The 19608-nt window shown below is 42.5% G+C and overlaps 1 protein-coding gene across 1 annotated transcript in view; it reads right to left on the bottom strand.

Annotated features, from left to right (window-relative positions):
• Positions 1-1393: 1393 nt before the first annotated feature.
• LOC101871505 (ubiquitin carboxyl-terminal hydrolase 4) overlaps positions 1394-19608 on the bottom strand; it is a 38485-nt gene continuing 20270 nt past the window's right edge. Inside the window, exons 13-21 of the mRNA XM_034066449.1 lie at positions 9641-9832; positions 8996-9084; positions 7802-8017; positions 7642-7712; positions 6883-6998; positions 6044-6193; positions 5257-5360; positions 4027-4115; positions 1394-3903 (exon numbers count right to left, since the gene is read on the bottom strand). Of these exons, the coding sequence (XP_033922340.1) occupies positions 3802-3903; positions 4027-4115; positions 5257-5360; positions 6044-6193; positions 6883-6998; positions 7642-7712; positions 7802-8017; positions 8996-9084; positions 9641-9832 (1129 nt within the window). The 3' untranslated portion in view covers positions 1394-3801. The remainder of the gene's footprint in view (positions 3904-4026; positions 4116-5256; positions 5361-6043; positions 6194-6882; positions 6999-7641; positions 7713-7801; positions 8018-8995; positions 9085-9640; positions 9833-19608) is intronic.

The raw sequence follows: 19608 nt of genomic DNA, 5'->3' as shown, positions 1-19608 counted from the left end.
ATCCCAGCTGTTTTCACCTGCCCTGCTCAGTCTGCTAGTGAACACACGGGTGGTCACAGGGGCAGCTTCTAGTCCCCTCTTTGCTGCTTTCAGTTCTGGGCAGAGTAGCTCCTGAGAGGTCTGGACAGCAGAGAGCCAGAGGTCACATTTCTGTGCAGAGGCAGCAAATACACAGACTATTTCCCCATTAATTTAATCCCTCCCAAGTCCTTTTACAGACACCTTCTATACAGAGCCCTCGTGCCTGCCAGGATATACACCCAGCAGGGACCCAGTGGTCCCTGTTCAGTTATTTGCTGTGTCAGGTCTGGAAAATAAACACGTCAGTTTAAACCTCCTACATCTTCTTGGGACTGTAGAGAACAGAAGGCAACTTCTCCTGGTTTGTCCTTCTGCAGGAACTCTTCAGATATCTCTGCCTCAGGGAAAAGAGTCCTAACCTGGGGAAATGCATAAACAGAAGCTCTTTCATACTCTGTTATTTTCCCCAACCTCTATATTCTGAGCTCTTTTTTGGGGGGTAAAATTGCACACCCTCTTCAAAGCAGGAGCTGAACCAGAACTGAGTGTTTTCTGGTCTTACAAAATTCATCTCCTCTCTGAACAGGAGCTTTAACTCAGAGATGTTCTTTTCTGCCTCAAAGACCTCTTTTCTGAATGTTCATAATTGCTTCTCTGACAATACAACTTGTGTTTCAGGTTATTTCTCCCTCCCTTTTGCAATGGGAATTTCACTTCATTCCCTCGGCATTATTGCATAAGCTGTTCTGCACTGACACACAACACCCCACCACCTTCAGTCTGAGAGATGCCACTTTCCTTCCCCTTTGTCCCATGATGGATTTCATGTCATTCTGGGGAGGTCAGCATTCCATAACAACGCTTACCACCTGCTGTTCTACACTACAGCTCTTCCAGCTCTGAGGCTCCAACTATTATTAGGCTCTTATGTTGGTGGAACTTTAACTAAGTTTGAACAATACACTGCATTTAGCCTCAATTTATTGGCTCCATGACAGTATCTCCTGATACCCCTGGAGAAAATGGACAGAAGGAAGGCATGGCTTCCCCTAAGATCTGAAGAGGAATAACATGCAAGCTGCAGACAAGGCTGCATAGTGCCACAGAAAGGCAAGGGGAGGCTTTGCTACAGCATCAGTTATCAACACAGCACCACAGGTGAGGAAAGCCAACCCTGAAGTGAGCATGAACTTTAAGGTGTACAGAGCAGTGCAGGAAACAGATGCCTTTCTCTCAAATCCCTCCTGGCAGAGCAGGAGGGGTTAGTTTCACAGTACTTGCCCTCCCCCAGCCAGAAGAGCTCCTGCAGCACCAGGCACCTTCCAACCATCTCAGCTCACACAATGGAAGCTGAAAATACAACACAACCCAGTTTCAGTGCAAACCACTCTTTAATTTTCCTCTTTGTACAATAGAGCCAGCCACTTACAAAGTGCTAATCTAAAAAACATGTCTGCTATTATAGCACACACACACCAGCCAAAGCCCACCAGCTGAGGGGCAGAGAAAGTAAGAGCTAGGCCACTTTTTCTGCAGTACAACAGCCTGTTCAGCATCTGGGCATCAAGGATTTATCCCCACTGATGTGTTTGCTGGTGTCAGCACAGGTGGGGAGATGAGGATGAGAACAATGGCTATTTCAGATTAGATTTTCTTTTAACAAGGTCTTTTACTCCCCTCCCTTTCCTCTCCTCCCCATTTTGGAATGCCCATGTAATTTTCTTTCAGGGTTAAAGTGAACAAAAACATGCTGATAAAAGTAATTCAGTGCAGTGCTACAGCTTAAAAATTGCTTTTCGGAAGCTCCCCTCAGTAACATGTTAAAAAACAAAAACAATCACAGAAATACAATATGAAGAGTTGTAAAAATCCCAAGCCACCCCCAAACCTGAACAGCAGAAGCAATGAAGCAATTAGGACCTTAAAATTTAAATTTCAATGCTTTAAAAGCAAAATTCCACAGAAGAGGATCACAACACTAGTGTGCCAGCTAAAGACAGCCCTCCTCTCACCTTTCAGTGCCCCCCTCCCTTCCCATCGGTTAGAGCAGAACACAGCAGTAGCTGACCGGGCTTTGCTCAGCTGCAGTATAGCAGAGGTGCAGGCACAAGCACACAACTTCCTATGGGGCTTGTCACCAAGAGCTGCAGAAAAGGGACCTGAGCTGAAATATTGGGAGTTAAATGGATTACTGCTGTTCCACTGACCATCAGAAGAGAAGATCACTGTCAGCAAAGCAGCCACAGACTGTGCACAGAGGATTAAGTGGCACTAAGCATGCATTTTTGGGGAAAAAGTAGGGCAGTAGCCTGTCTTAGCCTTTTATTCTGTCAACACACTTGGCTCCAAAAGGAAAAACCCTCCTGTTTAGTTCACCACCTTGAGCAAGATCTTTTCCTGAAAAACACAGACTAAAGCTCTAAATTCTTTCCATTTCTCACACTGAAGACCAGTTCTTCATTGAGGACTGACCTGATTTAGTGCTCACCAGAGATCCTCATTCAAGAAGAAAGCTGGACTTGTGTCCTACAAGTAACACAGATGGTAAAGGAGGACAGAGGGAAGAACATTTGTCAGTTTTACTGAAAGGCTGGAGTGGAACTACTGAACAGCTGAGGCAAAGGGAGACCTTGGACAGAACCATCACAGCTGCAGCCTCACAGAAGATAATGGGGTGCAGGATCTAAAGGGCAGTGCTCAAGTGAGGAGAAGAAAGGCTGAACGAGCAGTCAAAAAAGATCCAAAAGCCACAAGAGAAAAGGCTGAAAACTCATACAATTCATTGCATTGGGCTGTCATCCTCACAGGTGACAGCTCTGGGGACACATTGCTGAGCTTTGCTGGAGAAAAAGCTCCAAAAAGTAACATAAATGAGCAAAGGAGGGTAAGAACACTGACACTGCACAAATTGTAGCAGAAGTGATAGAGGCAGAAAGTGCTTACAGAGCAGCCTAGAAGCAAGGGGTTTAGGAGATGGATGAAGAGAAGTCGTCCAACCACAAAAAGATGACATTTTCTCTGCAGAAGAATGGGAGGCAGAGCAGCTGTGTCCTGTGCCACTGTGCAGATAAGCCTGCATGCAGACCATACCATAGGCAGGTATAATCTGCTTCCAGCAAAGTTTGCTACATTACAGGATTCAGTGTTCACATAAAAGAGGCAGTCAAAACTGCCCAGAAAAGCCTTACATGTATCAGTGAAGGGTCACAAGAAAGACAAACATTTGCTGCTTCGCAAGGTGACCAAGGTACAATGGCAGAGACCACAACTGACAGGCCAGATGTAGAGATTTGAATTGAGCTTCCAGGCAGGGTGCAGCAAACTGCCCTGACACCAGCACGGCCCAGCACCAACAGCAGAGCCAGCAAGAATCCCTCACATCGATTCACAGATCATATCCCCTGTACTGCTCCCCAGGCCCCCATGAGGCTCAGCTGTGAGCTGGCCTCCAGCTCAGGCTGTGCTCTCCCAATCTCAGCTGCAATCCTCAGCCACAGCCCCAGCTCAGCCCTGACCCCTGCCTCTAGCCACACAGCTCAGCCAGATTTTAAAAATAACTTTATTGAAACTCCAATATATATTATTTTTGGCCTCTAAATACCCAAGTGTCAGCACCTATTCCTGGCTCTCCAGTGCTACTTTGCAACCCCCAGCACACAATCTCTCAGTGCTAGATTTTCTGCTCGACTCCTACAGGAAGGAAGAAAAAATTTCAGGTGCCTCAGGCATGGCTTTAGAAGAGCAACCGCTAATGTGGTGGCTGAGTGCTGGAGGTGATGCTTAGTTGGTATCCATGCTGTCATACTCTTCTTGGGGAGGAGATGGGGCAGTATGTTCCTCACTGCTTCGGCGTTGATAAAACAGCACATATGCAGCTTTTGTCTACCAAACAAAGAAAAGAACCACCTGAAACAATCCACACAGCCTGGCTGGAAACACAATGCCCAAAGCAGGAAACTACACTCTGAGCACAAACACAAGACTGGCCTCAGGCCAAATACTCACCACTATTTGGTCTTCTGAAGCCATCGATACACTGCTGTCATCAAAATAGTACCACTTGTCATTCACTTTGTTCTTTGCATAGGCAGTGTCTGTCAGGAGAAGAAACTGCACCTCAGTGCTCCGGTGAGGACTGGCAGGTAATGCTGCGCCAGCTGCACTGCTCAAGACTCAAAGTGACTGTGCATGGGAGGTCAGGAGCCAGCTTTGACATTAACTACCCCAAACCCAGCTCATCAACATACACATCTTCTAGAAAATGTTAGCCAGTGCATCAAATCTAGAACCACGTTCCATGTGCCAGACTGATCCCCAATAGCAGAGATACAGGACAAAGAAACTGAGGAAAGAAACTACAGCGTTTTGTTCATCCCCTTTGAGTCAGAGCTTTCCCAAGCAGTTTAAGACTGCATTTTCACATTTTTCAGATGAAAGAGAAGTTTTCCATTGATGATGGATCTGTTCTAGTGTTTGCAAAATTCCTGACTCAAGAAGGAAGCTGGATTAAAGTCCTACAAAATCTCTTCCAACAAAGACTTCAGTGACTGATCTCCATTCTCAAACCACATCCCTCTTCATCTAATGCTACTCTACAGTGGCATACCCTTAAGTTGAACACATAAACTGCCAAATGAATAGGGTTCATCATCCTCTCATAGTAAACCGCTTCATGACAAGCATACCCTCTGCTCTGGCCTCCTGGCCTATGCACAGTTCCTGCTCACCAGACCTTGTCTCTCCACTACTGAAGAACCTGGCAAGCTCCTGCTTGGCTGCAGGCAATCTTTGCTCTGGGACACTGCACCCACACTGGACAAGCAGCCACCCTCTAGCATGCTTAAGAGCAAGAGGCTAAGTCTTACAGCTGAGCTGACAGGTTACACTGAAGACTCTCCCCAGCACTCACTAATCAAGCTCCTTTCCACAACTTCACATTTGGCATTGAAAAAATCTTGACTCCACTCATATACCAGGGAACACCACCACACACTCTAATGATGACTATAACTAAGGTCCCACAGGCATCAGAGTCAGATCTTGTACAGCTGCAGACTACACAAACTGGCTAGCTGCTCTGCAAATCCTAATGGGAAGGACACAACCTCCAAATACAGAACACCGATTCTAGACACCCTTGGGAGAGGACTCCTGCAGGCCTCCAATGCAGAGCTCTCCCATGACCCCTCTTGCCTGCATTTCCTGTGTGCAAAGAACACAGAAGCAGTTACTCACAGTGGCCCACTCCCATGGCTCCATAGTGATTGGAAACTGCAATGAGGTCGTAGACATACGAGCCTGCTCTTGGGTCGCAGACAAACTCAGACATGTTTAAACCTCTGAAACAAAAACCAAAAGTATCAGTACACCAGTAACCAGTGCTTTCTAAAAAGTGATGCATAACAACTGTGAAGCTCTACAAGCCAAGACACATGGGCAGAGAAGGGCTGCACTCTGCTGGTCTACAGATATTATTAGTGTAAAGACAAAATGTGTTAGCCCTCCCACACAGAGCAGGTCCTGATAAACACATTAAGTGCTGCTAAAAGATTCAGAGGGAGGTGCTGAATAAAATACAGTTCAGAGAGTCCTTTTGTAGGCATGAAAAATGAGACAGGAATAGGAAGCAATACACTTCATCCTGCAGCAGGATGCTGTCAAGCAGCAGCAGCAGAGGAATGAGGAAGGTTTTAATCTTGTGCAATCCTCAGTACAACTGCAGCTCTGCCCAACAAATCTGCTCTCTAGAAGTTCTTTTGGTTCAGGAGAACCACATGGTTTTAACCTAATTTCAGAAGAAATAGCAACTGCTGGCAAGTAGTGTTCTTTGAGATGTGCATAACTGATTAAGGTTAACAAAAAGCAAAAAAACAACCAACTCAGCTCATGCCTGGTGTACTGCAGTCGAACCCCAGAACACAGAGCTGTTCCAGTTACTGCTTTAATAACATGCCTGCCCCACCAGTACCATTGAGAGATTTTTCTTGACTAGGCTCTTCCTAGCTTGAGGGAAGAATCTTACCTGATAGGGAATTCCACAACAGTGTCAAGTTTATCCCTCCAGTATCTGCTGTATGAAAAACGTTTTAAATGCACTACCAAAATCTTCGGCAAAGACCACAAATCAAACTTCTTTGTGGCCTGTTGATGTTTCTTACAGTTAGGGCAGTACCTGTGGAAGGAGTAACAAACAAGGAAATTAAAGACTACATTAAATGAAAAGCTTCTGGCCTCCCATTAAGAAACACCTCAACAGCACAGTAGTCTTTTGCAAATAAAAGTATGGCTTAAAGGTCCCACTGCTAATTGTTATCCCCTGACCCAGCTCAAACAGGTAACAGGTGCAAATACACCTATAGCATGCAATTGGACATTAGTAATAAAATAACACCTACAAGTTATTTTCTGAAACAGCTAGCAAGCAACATCCTAAGATCTCCTGCACACAATAATCACACTTTGGTCACTTAGGATCTGCAGGTCAGGACTGGTTCAAGCTAGAAATAAATAATGGGGGATTAAACCTTAAGGTACCCACATGATTTGACCCTTTATTACACCAACTGCTTCCTCTGACACAGTCTGAAAGACACATATATGCTGGGGAATTAAAAACTGCTTGATCTTTGGAAGCTACATGCCCACTGCTAGACTTCAGTTTTTGGCTTTCTTTATAGTAAAGGCGGGAAGCAAATGCTTTTCACTAACCCACATCTGCAGCCTATCAAGTTAGTGACTTAATAGAACTGACAGACTTCTCACAGGTGAATACAAAAGGATAGACCAGGGAAACTGTCAGATTCCCATGGCAAATAATGTGGCATTTTCCAATAAACCTGGCAGGCAGACAGAAGCTCTTACCATGGGTCATGTTCACCAAGTGTTTCCATAGTAGTGAAGAGCTCTATGCAGTCTCTGAGGGCTACCACAGCTTTCTTCTTCTGTGGCTGTAACATACTTCCATGTTTTTCAAATGCCTAGTGAAAGAGATGAATGCTTTATTCAATTCCATGTAGACTTTAATCCTTGACATCACAGAAAGGAACATACTTCACCATGCTGCCTAATTTCTGTCCATCCTAATTTCTGTCTGTCCACTCCCTTTCTCCCCCCAATCATCTTGAGCTGCCAAACACTCATTCTTATGGTACAAACAGTCCATAATAGTAATACAGTGTGTCCTTACTTCAAAGATGGTGGATTTGGAGTTTGGTTCAGGGGTTTGTTTGGTTTTTTTTGGCCAAAGAGTAGCACGAAATTATTGTTACAAAACACGATCAACAGAACTCTGGCAGAAAGAACACAGAGCTTTCTATTAGGCTTTGTGAAATTGGCTTCAGGTTTCTTTAGAGTTTTGGGGGTTTGGTTGATCGAGTGCACTATGAACTAGACTACTTAACTTTGAAATTAAAACATCTGCTTTTCAGAACACACTGGAAACAGATCAGCAGTTACAGAACTATGTGTCTTGTCACTAAAAGACTTAAAGAAAACATCTCCCATGCTGGCGACTCCAATTTTTGTTAAGGGAGCAACACCTACATGTCATCATTTATTGTCATCTTTTAAGTACCATGCACATTCACATACAGATTGTTTATGAACAGAGCATACTACAACCTGTGCCTCCTGTTCATCAAGAAGTAGCCTCCGTGTATCAGAATCCCAGTCAATAGCAAGTGCAGAAAAAGCTACAAGAAACACAAAAATAAAACACCAAAACATTTATTTCAAAGGAACAAAGAAAAGGGGGAAAAAAAGACAGCAAGGCAATAATTACCATTCAGTTTTAAGATTTTTCCTTCTACAACAGAGTTTATCTCAGAAGTCCCAGAGGAATTCACAAGGCTAAAAGTGAAATGCTGCTTCTTGCAAGGCTGCATGTCTCTTGCTGACTCAACCTGCATACAGCCCTCAGAGTGGCAGGGATCAGCTTCTGCCAGCTTGTCCTTGCCTTCCTCTCCACCATCCTGATGCTCCATCTCTTCAATGTCACCTGTCAAAATTCAAAACAAGCACAGTATTTAAGAGCTTCAGTGAAAGTTTAGACTGACACCTCATATGAACAGCTGTTCACATAAGCCTGTTACAACACAGACTAATTACTCAGAAAGAAATGAAAAGACACACACACACACACAAAAAAAATCACTGCTTGCCAACCACATCTGAAGTTAATTTTTTTCCTTTAGCAGATTTCAGGTAATGTGTTGGACTTTACATCCTAGTATCAGACATGATGGACAATGCTCAGTTCACATTAGGTTAACAAGCACACCTTCTGAGAGCACACCCTAATAAAACATCCCAAGAGAGAATCAGCAAGGTTGCAGTCAGGTGTCTTTATAGAAGTGAATGTGTAAATTCCAGGAAAGTTATTTCCAATTTTGGGGAAAAACGGGCAGATTCTTTTTCCCTATTTAAAACTACCATTTAACTTGTTCCAGTTGTTACTTACAGTAGCACAAAGGAATCATTTCAAAAAGGAAAATGAAACATGCATTTGCAATCAGCATTAAAAGCCTTCTTTTAAGCATCTAACCTAGGAATGAGACCTAGTGTTTCTCGGGCCATGAACACAAAACACCACTTCCACTTATCCAGAATTTGTCTTTGACTTAACAGGCCAGTTTTCGTCAAACCAAAGGGCATTATTAGGAAAAGAGTTGCCTCTGGAGGGAGGCACCTGAACACCTAATAGGAAAGCAAGGACTTCCCTCATGTTGGTCTAGATGAATGTACACCACACCTTGCTCTCTTGCTGCTGCTTACGCACATCTGATCTCGCTTGGAAGGAAAATTGTCTACAAGAATTCTCACCGTATCATGCAGTCATCCTATGCAACAGTATGGTTTAATCACTGTGAAAAAACAACCTGCTAGAGCTTAAGTCAAATACACACAGTACAACCCAAATGCTCATAATAAGCTACAAGTGCTGAAAAGCTTCCAGCCAATGTTGCAACAACTTTACCTTCAACCACACCATTTGAGCCATTGCATGTTCCTTTGTCTGTGCAGGGTGTAGAGTATTCTTCTGCCAAAGGGAGTTTCACATAGCGGCTAAACAAAGAGGGAATACGTTTATCACACAATCATACCAAAGGTGTTCATCAGAACAACAGCACCCCTTCTCTATCATCAGTCAGTCTATGCTGCCCAATTCCCCTCAGCAAACCAACCCAACCCATACAGCACCATTTACAGATCAAGATCTCAGAATGAGTCCAACTAGAGCAATTCAGTAAGTTACTGTTCTCAACTGCTTGCTCCAAATTTTACTGGCAGTAGATGGAAATGGCAAAAATAAGTTATGGTAGTCCACCTGAGAGCCCTGAAAACATGGTTTGAGTTTTCGCTTGCAATGCTAAGCAGACAGCTTCCCTTCTGACTGTCACCAGCATTACCTTCCAGTCTGCTTTTACAGAGCCCCAGAAACAGGACACTGAAATGTCCCTGGGGCCTCCAGACACTAATGCCATGCAAATCCTGGTTTATATGCAACGGAAATCAAGGAGAATTCTTCCCATTACCAAGGATGCAATAATCCTGTTACAGTGTAGCTGAATAAGCAACCACTAGAACTTTGAATAGGATTCAAAAGGTAGACATGACTTACCTGATCTGCTCCAAAACCACACTGTATAGGTGATCCACAGTGAGCTTATGTTTTGGCACAGATATTAACAGTGGTTGACCAAAGAGCACAGTCCCCGAAGTACTGCTGGACTGCCTCATTGTCTTCTCCCGAAAGTAAACAGAGAGAGTAACATAGTCTGAGCTGTCCTCGCTCGGCTTGCAAACTTCATACCTGTTTGAAAGACAGGTATTTCCTCAGGTTATTTCCACTGCCAAGAAGCACAGCAGGTAGAACCAGTATGAACTCCACCTAACAAGTCTCTCCACTAGGTCATCCCAAGAAGGACAAAATGGGTAGTACTCTGTCTTCATGCTACAGAGAAGTTTCCTGAACATTTTCCTCAGCTCAGAGGACTCAAAGCTGCTACCAACTCAACTGCCACCTTCCCTCTGTCTTTATCACTAATTCACACCTCTGCTGCTACTCATCTAAGACCTTATCCTGACAACCACATGCTGCTTCAACCAGATCCCAGCATGAGTGGAGAATCCTAAATGCACTCCAAAATCCCTCAGACAATGTTTGTTCCCTCTGGAGAAAGAAACCCTCTTGACACCTTGGCTCTTGCATTCTCCCAGCCTCTCGTACAGGCAATGGGCTGAGCTCGTATCTCTGAGCAACCAACCCTTCAGGAAACGGAATGCAGAAGCTTCTGCTTCACAGAAAAATGCAAGGACAGTAAACACACACACATAAACCAAACCAACATTCTGGAAGAAAACAAACAGCTCTGGAGAACACTGAGGAGACTGAGACAGCCTGTGCTACAGGGCAAAACAGCAAATGAGGTATTTGCAGAGGTCAGGATCAAAAGAAACTACGTGGTCCAATCCTATCCGAATGTTTACTTGGGGGCTACTCATTCCAAAAGATTCATTTTCAGGGATGCAGCTCACACTGTTCTTTCATTTGGTGAATCACCTGTTTCAGATTTATCTTAGAAACTGAAAGAAAAAGATTTCATGAAAGATGTCACTATGCACAATGATCAAGACCACAATCACATATCTGAATATACCAACTCATAACAGCTCTCTTACATTAAACAAGCCATTTCCCTTCTCTAAAGAGCCAAGAAACACTTCAATTCCCATGTTCAAAATGCCCTTGGAGAGCAGGTAGAAGAACAAATTTCAGAGTTGTAGTTCCACTCCATCCTACTTAAACACAAAGGGATCCCAGCTTGGGGCTTGTACTGAGTCAGTAGAGTACATGAAGAAAAATAACCTTCCAGAAAGTCCCAACCCACAAAGAACATCAGAGATCAGTCAGCGTAGGACAGCCCATCACAAATGGCTGTTGATGTTTTCTAAGCTGTCAGTGCTGCTCAACTGGACACTAGCAATGGATACAGTCCACACGTAAGTTTCCTGAGAAATAGCACCACAAAGACATAAATTATTTTACCTAGCACTATTTAAACAACGAACAACCATACTTGGGTCCCAGAATGTCACCTACAATGAACCCCAGGTCCTAATGACACTGCTTTAAAACAGATCAGTACACACCAAGTACATGTTCCCTGACATTCTTGTGACTGCCTCTCACACCACCTACACTGCGCTCCCCAAGCAGTAATTAACACAGCCCTCATCTATACTCCACCCGCATGCACCTAGATGAAGCCCTGTCCATGTGACGGAACAGATGGGACAGAAAGGAAAAGCTGAGTATTACCCATAGGCAGGTGTCACCCGTCACAAGCAGCCAGCATACTGTACATTCTCCAAAACACCCTGCAAAAGAGCATCTCACACTTCTCACTGAAATATTACATTTTGGTTACTCAAGTGCCCTTCTACCCACTCCACCTCACAACAGCTTTTACATACTAGAACTAAGAGGCAGACGTATCAGAATCAGGATCTGTCATTTTCTGAATCTCTTGATCAACAGTCATCTCTAAGAAAAAAAAAATAACCTAAGATACTTTATAGTTTAAGGAGGGATATAGATCTAATAATGGGAATTAATAGATAATGGATTAAAAATGGATAATGCACTGTAATTCAGTATCTTACAACTTAATGGAAATAATAGAACATAAAAATGATGCTACACCAGACAACACAAAATGGTTTCTGATGTCAGTCATTGGCTCAGCTGCCACTACACAGCTGCGTACTGACTCCTTGTCTTTATCATTCATGACAACTCTGAAAAGACTCTGAAAACTGCTAAGCAATAGGATAAGACTTGACCAGTCTTATTCAGGATTATGAAGGCCTGAAGATCTGTGGTTACAATCCAGAAAGGAGGCAGTGAGCAATGAAGTATGTAACTTCCATTCCCTTACAAACTAAAGTTAAGCAAGTGCACAGGAGCACGAAAAGCTACAGAAAGACAAGGCAGAGCTACACGAAAACTACAGGCACTGAAAGCAAAAAATGCTCTGAGCCGAACACCAGGCTCTTATGTATGTTGTATGCTATTGAAACATACCCTCCAAGTGCTACTATTTATGATAAATTTCTCCACCTGGAAAACACTATGTGGACAAGTCAGTCCGTAGCAACAACTAAAGAAGTACGTTTTGTAAGAGAACAGAGAAGTGCAGAAAATGCCACTGCAGAAGCTGACACACAGATCCATCTGAACAGGATTACCACTGCACACCAACGCAGAGATGCTGCTGTGAAGTTACAATAGGTTCAGAAGCTGACAACAAGAATGAACAGAGGACTTGAAAAAAACTGGGTGAGAATGCTGCATGTATTTCTGACCTTTTCTAGGTAATGGAAATATTACCAATCTCTTTTATGATGCCAGAATACATACAACAAGTAAACTAGGAGGTAGGAAACTGCAAATGTAACTTCTTCAGATAACAGGTTTGCCCCATAAAATTCAGTCATAGGATTTTGCCAGTCTTACACAGAAGCAAGGTAAAAAAGGATGAGGGAATTCAACCAGCAAGATTCTTAAAAAGCTTATAAAATACAAGTTCATTTTGGGAAGGATACAAACCCCTTATTATAAACAAGAAAATACCCATTCCAGCAAGTGAGAACAAACTTCCTGTATCAGTCTGCAATAAGGTCTCACCCATCTAAAACATTCCATACAAAACTACTGGACTAGCTAGTTTGCTGAGTTGATTAAGTTCAGTAATTGTTGTAGTCTCAGTCACATTAACCAGCCTGACATTTCTGCAGCCAGTCATGGTTCCTCAAGACCATGAACTCATCTAAAGAATATACAGCATGTTGTAAGAGAAGGCAGAAAGCATGGTATATATGGCAAACTAAATATGTCTTGTTCAACTATGCACACTTTTATAAGTTAAAGGTGACCTGCAAATCAATTTGTGAAACTTTATCTACGCAAACAATACGTATCATATGCCCCATTAGCCAGGCTAAGAGAACAAGGGTATCTAGTTTATCCATCCAAACGTTTTTCTTCTTAGGCATTCAGAACTAAGAAGAAATACAGGAAGTGATACGCTTGAAGTGGGCTGTGGAGTTCATTCTTGAGCAGTGCTTACCTGACCCCTTGTAGGCCGGCTCCGAGCTCCAGCAGGATCCCTGGGTGATGTGACATCACCAGCATGGTGCATGAGAGGGTGTTACATTGGAGCAGGAGCCGGAGGTCCTAGTGGGGCTGGGCTTCCCAGAACCTAAGAGAAAGAAATAGTAAGTGTTTCGGTTATGTGCTGAATGCCGTTCTCTGATTAGCCTGGAGAATGAGAGCATTCAGCACAAACACTGAGCTAATGGCGTCAAATTGATTTGCAGACCACCTTTATGGAAGTGACTTCCTGACCATTTGCCAAAGATCTCCCTGTCCTTTCCTGGGAACAACATGCCTTGAGAGCAACACTTACAATGCTGTGAGAAGCAGGCTAGTCCCACTGTTCTTTGGCTGCACTGCCCCTTCACGTAGTGCCAGTGATTTTGCTTCAAGTTTTATATCAAACACCTTTGTTGCTATAAGCATCACGCCTCTTATCTGATGCTAAATATTAACATATCTTTTATTAGGACTACACTAAATTTCCAAGCCTGTCATAATGAGAAATTGGTGAATCCAAAGCCTCATGAAAGTACAGGCTTGGAGAATTCTAGCCCCAAATTCTCCTTGCTTTCAGGGGACCTAGAGAAAAAAGATGTATAGTTTTGTCCTTTTGTGTAAAAGGAGTCATTTTGGGATGTATCATTTTGGGATACATCTGAGTTAAAGTCACTTAGGAAGCCCAGTAACATTCACATTTCTTCTTTTTAAAATTTTACTATCAGAGAGCACAAAAGGCCAGGTAATATACCATGAAAACTGGTAAGTCGGAAACTGAGCAGCTGAAAGGGAAAATATATCTTAGCCATGCAGGGCAGACTTCTCTGTAGTCAATATATGTTTCAAATGGAATCTGATTCTCACCCCACCTCCCCAAGAATCAGCACCTCCCACCACTCGGGACATAACAATTCACAATGTGTATCTCATGAAGTCCAAGGTGCCTTGCAAAAATCACAGAAAGCTGAACATGTCTTCCCTCTGTCGTGGTTTAAAACCAAGTCCACACACAGCTCATTCACTCACTCTCCCTCCTTGCTCCCCCAGCTCCCAGAGAGTTAGGAAGGAGAATCCAAAGAATGTAGCCCCCACGGGTTGAGATAAGAATGGTTTAATAGCTAAGGTATAACATAAATCACTACTGCCATTACTACTACAAATAATAATGATAAAGCAAATAACAAGTGAAGAGAACACAACACCTCACCAGCCACCGACCCATAACTCACCCCACCATGCCCGACCGAGCACCGACCGATACCTCCTCCATCCCCCCCAGAGCTCCAGCCCTTCCGGGTAACTCCCTGTTACATCCTGGGCATGACGTGCTATGGTATGGAATACCTCTTTGGCTAGCCTGGGTCAGGTGTCCTGCCTCTCCTTCGTCCCGGCCTCCCTCCTTGCCTGGCAGAGCATGAGCTCAGAAAAGGCCTTGGACAAAACCAAACATTTGAGCAGTAACTCAAAACATACTTGCTATCAGCAACCATTCTAAGCCCGAAAGTCAAAACACAGCACTGCACCAGCTACCAAGAAGGAGAAAAATGACTGCTACTGCTCAAACCAGGACACCCTCATATACTTATGATGAAAACCAGACCAAAAATACAGCTTTTCCAACCGCTGAAGTCACCTAAAAAAGGTGCAAGATTCTACACAAACCACATATTGCATGTTTCGCAAATATTTATCTGTAGTACACTGTAACTACAATACCTGTGCCTGCAGACCATGTCCTCTGTCAAGCAAGTAAAAGAAAAACAGTAAAGCACATACCAACTATGCTACTCCTACTGCAACCTGCTGTGAGTTCCTGCTCAGTGACATTGGCAACTGAAGCAGTATTCTGCTCAGTAATTAAGCAATACAAAGCCATAAATCAAAAGCTGCGACTTAACAGACACTGGTGGCGAAAGAAAGACAACAATACAAAAGTACTTTGTTTTGTTCCCCAATCACATCCCTGCTGGGGCAGAGATCTACAGAATTAGATTCTCCCTCGAATTTTGAATTGAGACACACGTTATTAGCTGGCTAGTGTGCAAAACTCCAGTATCAGAAATCTATCAAACCAATGAGGTTACTGTTGTCATACAGGGGACCAGCTCTGGCTATAGCATTCAACAAAGCAAAGCTGGAGAAATACTGCAAGAGACTGACCATTTAAATTTTTCAGTCCTGAGACAACTTAAGGCGATGCCAATAAACATACAGAAAGCAAAAACTGACAGTTTAAGTTACTTCAAGACCATAAAGCTTCAGAAACATTGAAGCAACTGATTTCTATTACAGAAGACAGTCACCTAGCTGGTCACAGTTGGAAGATCTACTGGACTCCATGCAAAGGCCCGTTAAGACGGGGACAAAGAGCAAGGAACAACGGGGCAATTTGATGGCTGCTGTTCACAAAACCAGAGCCTGGAGGCCTTGTAGCTCCCTCCATCACCACACACTCATTCTTTGCATTTTCAGACTAGCAAACAACCACAGATGATTACTAACACAACCTTGTTTTGCTTCCCAGAGGAAGGGAAGAGAACTTTCCAGGTGAGGAAATTCAAACACTAGCAGGAGGCATGGAAGGGTGCTGGCTTCAGTTTATCACAGCTTCTCCCAAAATTCTCTAAGTGTGACTGTCAAAAAGGAACACATGAAAAGACCTGTGAGCAAACCCAAATGACAAGACTACCCAGCAAGATCTCTCAAGAAAACACCTCAAAATCAACAGGACCTACTGACAAGTCTGCAATTTAAAATGTAAGTTTGGGGAATGTATATGTAGGCAACCTATTTGTGAATATACTGGACTAATTTAACTCTATTTTTAATTGCTTACTTCTTTGCACTTCATTTTCTATCCAGTAAAAGAAACTTTGTGTCTAACTTCAATTCCTTAAAATAAGTAGTGACATTTAAATATTAGTTTGCCAACAGGGAAGTCTTGCCACTAGACTTTACTGGAAAATCAGAACAGATGGTCAGTATATAAAACGGATGGAATCAATAAAATATGAATTAGGGAAGAGTTCAAGTACCTGAGACAGTGAATATCATGCTAATTTAAGTACAAGAGATGTTTTGATTCTAGAAAACTCCCCATTTAAATACAAACTGTTAACTAATGGTCCCAACTCATATCCCAGGTTGCTTATTATACATCAACTTTAAATACATCTAGTTAGCATTTAGTACCCAAGAACACACCCTGCAAAAAGTACCACAATTACCAGAGATCCCTCTCCAGTTTGATACCTCTTACTCAGTGTTGCTGCACTGTGAGCCCAAGATCCTTAAACTATGCCTTTTTTCTAATGGATTTATAACATAGGTAATGCTGTTAAAGACATCATCTTTTCAGTAACCTCTGTTCTCCTAGTAGAGAAGCTGATATGCTCCAGTCTCACTACACAAGGCAATAAAGTGATTCAAACAAATCTTAGGAAAACTTATGCTTTCAAAACATGGTAGGGAAGCAGCTTCCAAAGGGTTTCTTGCTTATAAATCAATTTCATTATTTTGTCAGCCCAACTTACTGCTTTAGGAAGTTTCCTGAGGAGTTTATTTTGTGGCAATATCCAGTATAAATGAAGTGCAAATAAACTTTTGATGAGTTACCATGATTTATTAAGTCTTTGTTTGGTTATTTATTTCAATTGTGAATTTTGAGTGAAAATATGGGTCACTATGAAACATTACAGTTATGCTTTTGAATAAAAAACAGCTGTTTCCCTTCATTAATCAATATAAAGACAGTTTTCTTTCAGGAACAGAAGAGATACACATTACTCTGTGTAACTAGTGATACACTCCACAGCTATGTCACCAGCCAGCACAAAAGGATCTTGTCCAAACTGAACATTTTGTGGCCTATAGAGACACATAGAGCCACCCTTCAAGTCATAATGAGCAAATCTTTTCCTGACACTTCTCTAAAGAATTGGCCTTATATTAAAGCCAAAAGAACAAGATGCTTTTTAGTGGGCATCCAAATCTTTGTAGCTGACTTTGGGAAAATAAAATGCTTCTCAACTATACATTATTTCAGTCACAGAATTTTAGTTTCAAGTGGAAGCAAGTTTGTTCTTTAAAGGGGAAGATTCCAAAAAAGATTTTATTTTTTTTTATAAACAGCAAGATATTTGGCTGTAATCTAAGAAGGTAAATTGTTGGGGTATTAGAAACTCCTGAAGCTGCCAGCAGCATCAATCTGAATATACAACCACTATACGCCTCGCACATCACCTCCAGGAAGGCAGCAAGCCCTGATCTGACTGCTGATAACTTCTGCCAGAAACGTAACAGCTTGAGGAGCACTTGAGAAGCTTGTTTATCTGCCCCAACCCCACTCTTGAGCCATTTCCACCAGGACAGCCATGCACAAAGCACCACTGGACTCCATGCCAGAAAATGAAACAGTTACTAGAACACTGCCCTGTATCCTGACCCAAGTTGTTTTCTAGTTCCAGTTACATCAAGCAGCTAATGTGCAGGAACGAAAATGCAGGATGTTACTCAACCATCTTAGACTAAGATTTAGAAGGCCTGAAAAAACTTATAGAAGCCAGTTTCAGCTTAAGAGCTTCAATTCAGAGACCTCCAAGGATTCCTCAGACCATGGGCTAAAGAGCAAAAACATTTCCTGCAAGGAAAAATTAAAATCAAAATAATAATTTTAAGAATGGTACTATGAAAACATAACACACGCAGTAAGAAAAGGAAAAAAACCCTTCAGCATATCCCTAATGTCATCAGTTTGCAAGAGCCCAGTGAACCTAGTCTCAAACTCAACCACATCCTCTCAGTGACAATTGTCAAAGCTTCTTAGTTCCACTACAGTCTCACAGCCTGCTCACCTCAGGCTCTGTAAGTAAGTAACAGCAAATGTGTAAAAATCCCTAAAGAATCAAACCTGCAGTTCAGAAATACCAAAATGAAGACCCACCCTGACCAATCCCACCTTTTATTGATCTTAATACAGAACTGATATCCTGTCAGTCCCTACTGTCACACTCACTTCAGCAGATACAAGACCTTAACAGACGGAAACAGAGTGTAATTCAAGAACCTTAACACTACTATTACCATTTCTTCCATGACTGAATTAAATCTTGGAACACCTATGAGCAGATTTGTTATAACCAGATAAAGTAAGCAGATTGTCAACAATAAAATATGCATTTGCCTTTAAATATCAAGTTCTACTCTTTATGAACAAGTATTTCTCTGTTGTGTCTGAGACCAGACTCCCTTTCAATAAAAGAATGATGTTTTTTAAACTGTAGGTTAGAATATTACTTTACATAGTTTTTCCTGGCAGCATCACCTATTAAAGGGAGTTCCTATGAGTATATTTCTCCTAATTCTTGCCCTGATGCCTGGTCACTTGCTCTTGCCTCACAGTGCTGAAAACATCTTAGAGGGTGTACATGGAAAAACACGATTACCAAAATTTCCTCATCCTACTGCCTCTCTTGCTTGGAGGGTTATTTTTAACCCAGGTCTGTTCACTGTGACACTGTGACTCACAGCATCACCTCATTTACAGTTGTGCCTGCACATAAAAGGAAACGATGACTGCAAAGGAAAATACATGTGGAACTACTGTTCAGCCAGTGCTCCCCACCTCCTAACCCAGAGCAGACCTGATTCAAACATAGTTGTTTTCTTTCAACACGTTATGCCTGTAGGAAAGTAGTTTTGTAATTACCATTGTAATATCACACTTCTTGATTTTTTTACATTTTACTAACTTTGGAGGTAGACTTACAGTCTAACACCTTACAATACCCTCACAAAACAGATGTCACAGAAGCCAAAGGTCCTTCCGTGGCATCCTAACCTGCCACAGCTTTAGCTTCAACTGAAGAAAACAACATTACAAGAACTTGCTGAAAAACTCAGATACTACATCTCAGGAACAAGGTGACAACAGACAGCATGACAGAATAGCACCAAGCAGTATGTCACAGCACCCCACTCAGGGAAAGGTACACACTGTGCCAGAGCGTATCAGTGCAGGACTTGACACTGGCACAATTTTATGGAAGCAACATCCCTGCACTGGATTATTCTCACATGAGGAAGACTGGACTTGAGGAGGTCAAATCCAGCCCTTCAGGTTCAGGTGTGAGCCTCAAACGCTGTTTTGCACTTCATGTGCAACGTCTTTCATTTTCCAGCTCCAACAGAGGAACACAACTTTTTGCATTCCTTACCAGATTTCACATGTGGCTGGAGACATATCATCCCATCCACCACACACATATAAAACATCAACCACAACCTAACCCTCAGCTTTGCTGAAATTCCTCAAAAGCTATAGTTAAGACACAAAAAGTGTCAGCATCAGTCAAGAGTCTACCAAGAGCCTCCAGTCATGGTTAGCTGAGTGCTATAACTACTGTGATGGTTTTTGGAAAGGCAGAGTACAA

The sequence above is a fragment of the Melopsittacus undulatus genome, chromosome 9 (genome assembly GCF_012275295.1).
Source record: "Melopsittacus undulatus isolate bMelUnd1 chromosome 9, bMelUnd1.mat.Z, whole genome shotgun sequence".
Classification (NCBI taxonomy): Eukaryota; Metazoa; Chordata; class Aves; order Psittaciformes; family Psittaculidae; genus Melopsittacus; species Melopsittacus undulatus.
This window is presented reverse-complemented; position numbering and strand designations above follow the sequence as displayed.